The 10,000-nt window shown below is 49.3% G+C and overlaps 2 protein-coding genes and 1 pseudogene across 4 annotated transcripts in view; 1 reads left to right on the top strand and 2 right to left on the bottom strand.

Moving 5' to 3' along the window:
• The window catches only part of LOC121847664, a 15,706-nt pseudogene extending 9,437 nt beyond the window's left edge, over nucleotides 1-6,269 (bottom strand).
• LOC112259691 (gastrula zinc finger protein XlCGF57.1) overlaps nucleotides 1-10,000 on the bottom strand; it is a 1,127,091-nt gene that overhangs the window by 665,218 nt on the left and 451,873 nt on the right. The window lies entirely within an intron of this gene.
• The window catches only part of LOC112239230, a 64,722-nt gene that overhangs the window by 29,805 nt on the left and 24,917 nt on the right, over nucleotides 1-10,000 (top strand). For 2 of the 3 annotated variants that reach the window (XM_042329352.1, XM_042329354.1), the window contains one exon: nucleotides 8,625-10,000. This exon is cut by the window's right edge and continues 359 nt beyond it. In XM_042329352.1, coding sequence (XP_042185286.1) covers nucleotides 8,655-10,000 — 1,346 coding nt within the window. In that variant the 5' untranslated portion in view covers nucleotides 8,625-8,654. Of the gene's footprint in view, nucleotides 1-6,728; nucleotides 6,982-8,624 lie in introns of those variants that run through there. The other variant, XM_042329353.1, reaches the window with a different exon arrangement.

The raw sequence follows: 10,000 nt of genomic DNA, 5'->3' as shown, positions 1-10,000 counted from the left end.
CATTGAGGGTGGTGGGGTGGCAGGTGCACATTGAGGGTGGTGGGGTGGCAGGTAGCACATTGAGGGTGGCAGGTAGCACATTGAGGGTGGCAGGTAGCACATTGAGGGTGGTGGGGTGGCAGGTAGCACATTGAGGGTGGTGGGGTGGCAGGTAGCACATTGAGGGTGGTGGGGTGGCAGGTAGCACATTGAGGGTGGCAGGTAGCACATTGAGGGTGGCAGGTAGCACATTGAGGGTGGTGGGGTGGCAGGTAGCACATTGAGGGTGGTGGGGTGGCAGGTAGCACATTGAGGGTGGCAGGTAGCACATTGAGGGTGGTGGGTGGCAGGTAGCACATTGAGGGTGGTGGGGTGGCAGGTAGCACATTGAGGGTGGTGGGGTGGCAGGTAGCACATTGAGGGTGGTGGGGTGGCAGGTAGCACATTGAGGGTGGCAGGTAGCACATTGAGGGTGGTGGGGTGGCAGGTAGCACATTGAGGGTGGTGGGGTGGCAGGTAGCACATTGAGGGTGGTGGGGTGGCAGGTAGCACATTGAGGGTGGTGGGGTGGCAGGTAGCACATTGAGGGTGGTGGGGTGGCAGGTAGCACATTGAGGGTGGCAGGTAGCACATTGAGGGTGGTGGGGTGGCAGGTAGCACATTGAGGGTGGCAGGTAGCACATTGAGGGTGGCAGGTAGCACATTGAGGGTGGCAGGTAGCACATTGAGGGTGGCAGGTAGCACATTGAGGGTGGCAGGTAGCACATTGAGGGTGGCAGGTAGCACATTGAGGGTGGTGGGGTGGCAGGTAGCACATTCAGGGTGGCAGGTAGCACATTGAGGGTGGCAGGTAGCACATTGAGGGTGGCAGGTAGCACATTGAGGGTGGCAGGTAGCACATTGAGGGTGGTGGGGTGGCAGGTAGCACATTCAGGGTGGCAGGTAGCACATTGAGGGTGGTGGGGTGGCAGGTAGCACATTGAGGGTGGTGGGGTGGCAGGTAGCACATTGAGGGTGGTGGGGTGGCAGGTAGCACATTGAGGGTGGTGGGGTGGCAGGTAGCACATTGAGGGTGGTGGGGTGGCAGGTAGCACATTGAGGGTGGCAGGTAGCACATTGAGGGTGGTGGGGTGGCAGGTAGCACATTCAGGGTGGCAGGTAGCACATTGAGGGTGGTGGGGTGGCAGGTAGCACATTGAGGGTGGTGGGGTGGCAGGTAGCACATTGAGGGTGGTGGGGTGGCAGGTAGCACATTGAGGGTGGTGGGGTGGCAGGTAGCACATTGAGGGTGGTGGGGTGGCAGGTAGCACATTGAGGGTGGCAGGTAGCACATTGAGGGTGGCAGGTAGCACATTGAGGGTGGTGGGGTGTCAGGTAGCACATTGAGGGTGGTGGGGTGGCAGGTAGCACATTGAGGGTGGCAGGTAGAACATTGAGGGTGGCAGGTAGAACATTGAGGGTGGCAGGTAGCACATTGAGGGTGGTGGGGTGGCAGGTAGCACATTGAGGGTGGTGGGGTGGCAGGTAGCACATTGAGGGTGGCAGGTAGCACATTGAGGGTGGCAGGTAGCACATTGAGGGTGGTGGGGTGGCAGGTAGCACATTGAGGGTGGTGGGGTGGCAGGTAGCACATTGAGGGTGGTGGGGTGGCAGGTAGCACATTGAGGGTGGCAGGTAGCACATTGAGGGTGGCAGGTAGCACATTGAGGGTGGTGGGGTGGCAGGTAGCACATTGAGGGTGGTGGGGTGGCAGGTAGCACATTGAGGGTGGCAGGTAGCACATTGAGGGTGGTGGGTGGCAGGTAGCACATTGAGGGTGGTGGGGTGGCAGGTAGCACATTGAGGGTGGTGGGGTGGCAGGTAGCACATTGAGGGTGGTGGGGTGGCAGGTAGCACATTGAGGGTGGCAGGTAGCACATTGAGGGTGGTGGGGTGGCAGGTAGCACATTGAGGGTGGTGGGGTGGCAGGTAGCACATTGAGGGTGGTGGGGTGGCAGGTAGCACATTGAGGGTGGTGGGGTGGCAGGTAGCACATTGAGGGTGGTGGGGTGGCAGGTAGCACATTGAGGGTGGTGGGGTGGCAGGTAGCACATTGAGGGTGGCAGGTAGCACATTGAGGGTGGTGGGGTGGCAGGTAGCACATTGAGGGTGGTGGGGTGGCAGGTAGCACATTGAGGGTGGTGGGGTGGCAGGTAGCACATTGAGGGTGGTGGGGTGGCAGGTAGCACATTGAGGGTGGTGGGGTGGCAGGTAGCACATTGAGGGTGGTGGGGTGGCAGGTAGCACATTGAGGGTGGCGGGGTGGCAGGTAGCACATTGAGGGTGGCAGGTAGCACATTGAGGGTGGTGGGGTGGCAGGTAGCACATTGAGGGTGGTGGGGTGGCAGGTAGCACATTGAGGGTGGTGGGGTGGCAGGTAGCACATTGAGGGTGGTGGGGTGGCAGGTAGCACATTGAGGGTGGTGGGGTGGCAGGTAGCACATTGAGGGTGGTGGGGTGGCAGGTTAAGGCGTTGGGCCTGTATTTTTTTATTTAACCTTTATTTATACAGGTTTTTCTCGTTGAGATAATATGTATTTTCCAAGAGAGAACTGGTCCAATAGCAGCAGGGGAACAACGTTTCAGACAAAACAACTTACATACGCTAACACAACATTAAACACACACTTTTTTGAACCTTTATTTAACTAGGCAAGTCAGTTAAGAACAAAATCTTATTTTCAATGACGGCCTAGGAACAGTGGGTTAACTGCCTGTTTAGGGGCAGAACGACAGATTTGTACCTTGTCAGCTCGGGGGCTTGAACTTGCAATCTTCCAGTTACTAGTCCAACGCTCTAACCACTAGGCTACCCTGCCACCCATACATACAGTACAACAATGACATATTACATTAAAAACACTAACATCTTGACTAAAAACAGCTGTCCTAAAAACAATAACACTCTTCTATGATATATACATCGATCCAAGTGTTTAAACTCCACCAACGAAACTAGATCATCACATTTTAAAATGTTCAGGAGAGAATTCCAGGACCACGGAGCTGAGTAACTAAAACTATTTCTAACACGACCTGTTCTAATGTTTGGTTCTGTTAGAAGCAAATCAGAATGGGACCCTAATTGATATTTATTTACTGAACTGACTAATAAAGAACAGAGATAAAATGGCATTTTACCCAATATGGCCTTATAAATCAGTGTATACCAGTGTTTCAGCCTACGCAAGGTCAATGACGACCAGCCAACAGCGCTGTAGAGATCACAATGATGTGTTAGACGTTTCTGTAGTTGAAAGATCGCTGTTTTGAATCCCCGAGCCGACTAGGTTAAAAATCTGTTGATGTGCCCTTCAGCGAGGCACTTTACCCTAATTGCTTCTATAAATCGCTCTGCATTAGTGACTCAAATGTAAGCTCACAGGGGGGGGGGGGGACTAAATGTAATTCAAATAATTTAACCAAACATTTTGGTTAATCGTATTACAATTATTATTATTATTATTATAAGGGTTCAGCATTACTGATCAAATGTTTTCACACTTTTACAGTGTTTTTTTGTACAGATTCGTCAGCTGTACAATATGCAGTAAAATACAGAACAAAATGATTTGGGCCTTAAAGAACTGAAACCGGGGGAGAGCAGTTGGCAGACTTGTCAAGACAGAGATGTAGAAGGGAGGGAAGGAAGGAAAGGTGGAGGGGAAAGGAGGGAAGGAAGGAAAGGAGGGAAGGAAGGAAAGGTGGAGGGAAGGAAGGAAAGGAGGGAAGGAAGGAAAGGTGGAGGGAAAGGGGAAAGGAAAGGGGGAAGGAAGGAAAGGTGGGAAGGAAGGAAAAAGGTGGAGGGAAGGAAGGAAAGGTGGAGGGAAAGGTGGGAAGGAAGGAAAAAGGTGGGAAGGAAGGAAAGGTGGGAAGGAAGGAAAGGTGGGAAGGAAGGAAAGGTGGAGGGAAAGGAGGGAAGGAAGGAAAGAAGGAGGGAAGGAAGGAAGAGAAATTGAGGAAAATACGACAGCAATTGTGTGTGTGTGTGTGTGTGTGTGTGTGTGTGTGTGTGGACGTGTTTAACTATTCTTGTGGGGACCAGAAGTCCCCACAAGATAAGTAAATACACCAAAATTTCACCAACTGGGTGCAAGGTCAAATGCTATTTCTACGGGTTTTAGGATTAAGGTTAGAATTACGTTAAGGGTTAGTGTTAAGGTTAGGTTTTTGGGGTTAAGTTTAGGGTTAAGAGCTAGGGTTAGTGTTAAGGTTAGGTTTTTGGGGTTAAGTTTAGGGTTAAGAGCTAGGGTTAAGGTTAGGTTTTTGGGGTTAAGTTTAGGGTGAAGAGCTAGGGTTAGTGTTAAGGTTAGGTTTTTGGGGTTAAGTTAAGGGTTAAGAGCTAGGGTTAGTGTTAAGGTTAGGTCTTTGGGGTTAAGTTAAGGGTTAAGAGCTAGGGTTAGTGTTAAGGTTAGGTTTTTGGGGTTAAGTTAAGGGTTAAGAGCTAGGGTTAGTGTTAAGGTTAGGTTTTTGGGGTTAAGTTAAGGGTTAAGAGCTAGGGTTAGTGTTAAGGTTAGGTTTTTGGGGTTAAGTTAAGGGTTAAGAGCTAGGGTTAGTGTTAAGGTTAGGTTTTTGGGGTTAAGTTAAGGGTTAAGAGCTAGGGTTAGTGTTAAGGTTAGGTTTTTGGGGTTAAGTTAAGGTTGGGGAAAATAGGATTTTTAAATGAGACTGAATTGTGTCCCCCCACAAACTGTACAAGACTGTGTGTGTGTGTGTGTGTGTGTGTGTGTGTGTGAGTGGGCGAGAGTAGTGTGTTTGTTGATTCGTTTAGAGGGTTCCCTTGTCCTCTCTTCCTTCCTGTCTATCCGTCTCTAGTGTGCGTGAGTGTGTGTGTTTGTGTGTGAGTGTGAGTGTTGTGTGTGAGTGTGAGTGTTTGTGTGTGTGTTTGGGGTATCTCTGGGTGGAGATGTGTTTGTGTGTGTCTCCTTTTTGGGTAGAGACTTCCTGTCAGTAGACCAGAGATCTCTGGTAAACAACTGTATTATCATCTACACTGCGCCTACGAACACACACACACACATATATACAGCTCTGTGACCCCTGCCCACAGACACAGACAGTGTGTGCTGCTTTTAGGTTGGACAATGTGGCTGAACCTTTCTTACAATGATTTGATGAAAAGGGGAGTGAGAGAGAAAGAGATAATGGAGAGAGAGATAATGGTTAGAGGTAAAGATAGAGAAAGAGAATGGTCAGAGGAGAAGATAGAGGAGAGTGTGAGAGAGAAGAGATAATGGAGGGAAAGAGATAATGGTTAGAGGTAAAGACAGAGGAGAGTGAGGGAAAGGAGAGATAATGGTTAGAGATAAAGAGAGGAGAGATAATGGTTAGAGATAAGGAGAGTGAGAGACAGAAGAGATAATGGTGATTGTTAAAGAGAGATAATAGATAATGGTTAGAGATAATGATATAGGAGAGTGTGAGACAGAAGAGATACTGGTTAGAGATAAAGAGAGGAGGGTGAGAGACAGAATAAATAATGGTTAGAGATAAAGATAAAGGAGAATGTGAGACAGATAGAGATAATGGTTAGAGAGAAAGATAGTGTGAGAGAGAAGAGATAATGATAGTGTGATAGAGAAGGGATAATGGTTAGAGATAATGATAGGGTGACAGAGAAGAGATAATGGTTAGAGGTAATGATAGTGTGAGAGAGAAGAGATAATGGTTAGAGATGATGACAGTGAGAGCGAGAATGAGGAAGAGAGAGAGAAGAGATAATGATAGAGGAGAGAGAGAATGAGGAAGAGAGAGAGAGAAGAGATAATGATAGAGGAGAGAGAGAAAGAGGGAGATCCGTAACTGTTTCCTGAGGATGTGGTTTTCACTGGGGGAGAAGGGGAGGGGTGTGGAGGGAGGGGAGGGCAGGAGTGTCTCTGTGACAAGTGTTACCAGAGTTAACTTTTTATCACCGACACCTGTGTGTGTGTGTGTGTGTGTGTGTGTGTGTGTGTGTGTGTGTGTGTGTGTGTGTGTGTGTGTGTGTGTGTGTGTGTGTGTGTGTGTGATAGAGAGAAATAAAAAAAAGTGTGCACGTGTTTGAGATATTTTGAGACGTTTTTTTTGTCGGACAAACAAAGATATAAACTTATAGAGACTTAATGAAAGACAAGAAACAAGGAAGGAACATCAGAGATAATATAGCCAGCATGAAAAGTGAAGAAAGATGCCTAAAACTTAGTCAGAACGGAATCACCACTCTTTCTTGCTCTCTCTTCCTCCTCTTTCTCATTCTCATCTCTCTGTTCTCTCTTTCTATTCTCTCTCCTCTTGCTCTCTTCCTCCTCTTTCTCTTTATCTTCCTCCTCTCTCTCTCTCTCTATTCTCTCTCCTCTTGCTCTCTTCCTCCTCTTTCTCTTTATCTTCCTCCTCTCTCTCTCTCTCTGTTCTCTCTCTATTCTCTCTCTCCCCTCTTTCTCTCTCTGCCTCTTTCTCTTTCTCTTCCTCCCCTCTCTCTCTCTCTCTCTATTCTCTCTCCTCTTGCTCTCTCTGCCTCTTCTCTCTCTCTCTCTCTCTCTCTCTCTCTCTGTTCTCTCTCTATTCTCTCTCTCCCCTCTTTCTCTCTCTGCCTCTTTCTCTTTCTCTTCCTCACCTCTCTCTCTCTCTCTCTCTCTCTTCTCTCTCTATTCTCTCTCTCCCCTCCCTCTTTCTCTCTCTGCCTCTTTCTCTTTCTCTTCCTCCCCTCTCTCTCTCTCTCTCTCTCTCTCTCTCTCTCTCTGTCTATGAGTCATACTATCTTAACCTAATTACAACAGTAGAGAGAGAGGGAGGGAGGAAGCGAGAAGCTGTGCATTGTTGCGTTGTTGAATTGAACTGATATAATGGCCCTGTATCTACAGGGCAGTTTCAGTGTGTGATAGTCATATGGGACTATATGGTACTAAGTTTTAATGACAGAGTCAAAGTTGGGACTGGGTTTTCTCACTAGCGAAGACTGGTTTGTGTATTTTCCTGCTTCTCTAGGTAAGTTTACACATTAGGCCAACAGATCGATTGCCAGTGGTGGAAAAAGTGCTCCATACTTGAGTAAAAGTAAAGATACTTTGAATAGAAAATGACTCAAGTGAAAGTCACCCAGTAAAATATACTTATACTTAAGTATCAAAAGTAAATGGAGTTGCTAAAATATATTTAAGTACCAAAAGTAAAAGAATAAATAATTTCAAATTCTTTATATTAAGGAAACCAGACGGCACAATTTTCATGCTTTTTCATTTACTGAAGTACATTTACAACTACATTTACATTTTATACTTAAGTATATTTAAAACCAAATCATTTTTTACTTTTACTGCACAGTTCTGACTGACCTGCCTATACTGATAGATAGACCTAGTGCACGGTTCTGTCTGTCTGTCTGGTGGCTGACCTGCCTATACTGATAGATAGACCTAGTGCACAGTTCTGTCTGGTGACTGACCTGCCTATACTGATAAATAGACCTAGTGCACGGTTCTGTCCGTCTCCTTCCCTCCAACCCTTCTCATGTCCCCTTGTTTCCGGCCGTCTCCTTCCCTCCAACCCTTCTCATGTCCCCTTGTTTCTGTCCGTCTCCTTCCCTCCAACCCTTCTCACGTCCCCTTGTTTCTGTCCGTCTCCTTCCCTCCAACCCTTCTCACGTCCCCTTGTTTCTGTCCGTCTCCTTCCCTCCAACCCTTCTCACGTCCCCTTGTTTCTGTCCGTCTCCTTCCCTCCAACCCTTCTCCTGTCCCCTTGTTTCCGGCCGTCTCCTTCCCTCCAACCCTTCTCATGTCCCCTTGTTTCCGGCCGTCTCCTTCCCTCCAACCCTTCTCATGTCCCCTTGTTTCTGTCCGTCTCCTTCCCTCCAACCCTTCTCACGTCCCCTTGTTTCTGTCCGTCTCCTTCCCTCCAACCCTTCTCACGTCCCCTTGTTTCCGGCCGTCTCCTTCCCTCCAACCCTTCTCATGTCCCCTTGTTTCCGGCCGTCTCCTTCCCTCCAACCCTTCTCACGTCCCCTTGTTTCCGTCCGTCTCCTTCCCTCCAACCCTTCTCATGTCCCCTTGTTTCTGTCCGTCTCCTTCCCTCCAACCCTTCTCACGTCCCCTTGTTTCCGGCCGTCTCCTTCCCTCCAACCCTTCTCACGTCCCCTTGTTTCTGTCCGTATCCTTCCCTCCAACCCTTCTCACGTCCCCTTGTTTCTGTCCGTCTCCTTCCCTCCAACCCTTCTCATGTCCCCTTGTTTCCGGCCGTCTCCTTCCCTCCAACCCTTCTCACGTCCCCTTGTTTCTGTCCGTCTCCTTCCCTCCAACCCTTCTCATGTCCCCTTGTTTCCGGCCGTCTCCTTCCCTCCAACCCTTCTCACGTCCCCTTGTTTCCGGCCATCTCCTTCCCTCCAACCCTTCTCACGTCCCCTTGTTTCTGTCCGTCTCCTTCCCTCCAACCCTTCTCATGTCCCCTTGTTTCCGGCCGTCTCCTTCCCTCCAACCCTTCTCACGTCCCCTTGTTTCCGGCCATCTCCTTCCCTCCAACCCTTTTTCCTAGTCTCCTTTTCAACACCCCCCCCTTTTTTCTAGAGTTTTAAAGAACCATGTCTGCTCCGGCACCTCTTCATCTTTGCCACTAAAGGTCCTTCTATCCCGGCACAGAACACGCCCAGAGAGACCAGAGACTACCCCATGGCCGACCGAACGTCCCTCCAACCTCCTATCCCCCAGCCTTACCAGGACCCATACCTCCAGCATCACCTCCACCACCGCCCCTTGGAGCCCCAGACTCCCCTGGAGCAATACAGAGGGACTGGAATAGGGGCGGCACCCAGGACCACTCTCCCTGATTCAAGCCTCTATTCTGGGGGGAGCAACGAGAGGTACAAGGGTGTGGGTGGTGGAAGAAGTGGTTATGTAGACATTCATGGACATAGCAGAGGTGATAACTGTAGTGATGTTGATGGTAGAGATGGTTATTTTGGAGCGCAGAAAGCTAGCTACTGTAATAGGGGGGTTTTGGACGACAGTGTAGGTCAAGGGGAACATTTCGGCAACTATTTTGAAGGTCCGAGCCTTGGCTATGCTAGCCAAAGGGATGACGGCTGCGATGGGGATGACAGCAGCGCCAGCGGTAGTGGTGGTGATACGTACCACAGAACGGATGAGGGCTGTAACAGGGATGACGTCTTTCACAGAACGGATGAAGGCTGTAAGAGCAGTAGGGATGATGTCTTCTACAGTAACAGTAGAGATTACGGGTGTGAGGAGAAAACGGAAGAGGGGTCGAACACTAGGGATGAGGCCTTTCACAGAACGGATGATATCAGGAATGACGTCTTTCCGGGAACGGATGAGGGCTGTAACAGGGATGACGTGTTCTACAGAACGGATGAGGGCTGTAGTAACAGGGATGATGTGTTCTACAGAACGGATGAGGGCTGTAACAGGGATGACGTGCTCTACAGTAGAGAGTATGTGTGTGAGGAGAGGGGAGATGGTAGTGATGGTTATAGAGATAGCGGTAGCCATGATGGTGGCAATAATACAACTGATTATCTCTATAATCGTACTGCTAGCTTTGGCTATAGTGTGGATAATACAGGAATGAAGAATAGTTTGAGAAGGGTTGACGATTTTGGAGGAGACTGTGATGATTTCGGGGGTAGAAGGTCGAACTTGGATCCTCTAGAGGCCCAGTTAAAGCCTGGGTCTTGGGTGAGTCCTACTCCCCCAGATCGTGGTGCTGTGGCTGGGGAGGGAAGGGAGAGAGGTGGGGGGTATCCCCAGGACTGGGCCTTTCTATACTCCCATTCCCAGGCAGCAGGTGGTGCTGGTGGTAGGGTTTACCAGCAGAAACTGGACTCCTTCTCTGAGGCATTCTCCTTCAGACACAACGTTGCTGGCAGCAGAATTCTGAATTCTGGGAATTCCAGAAGTGGGATTTTGGGATTGGGAGGAGGAAGCACAGTACGGATCAAAACAAGTGCTTATGATTCGCACACAGACTCATCCACTCTTCCTTCACCTCCTACTCC

Source organism: Oncorhynchus tshawytscha, linkage group LG10, assembly GCF_018296145.1.
Source record: "Oncorhynchus tshawytscha isolate Ot180627B linkage group LG10, Otsh_v2.0, whole genome shotgun sequence".
Classification (NCBI taxonomy): Eukaryota; Metazoa; Chordata; class Actinopteri; order Salmoniformes; family Salmonidae; genus Oncorhynchus; species Oncorhynchus tshawytscha.
Note: the sequence above shows the minus strand (reverse complement) of the source record. Positions and strands in the feature narration are given on the sequence as shown.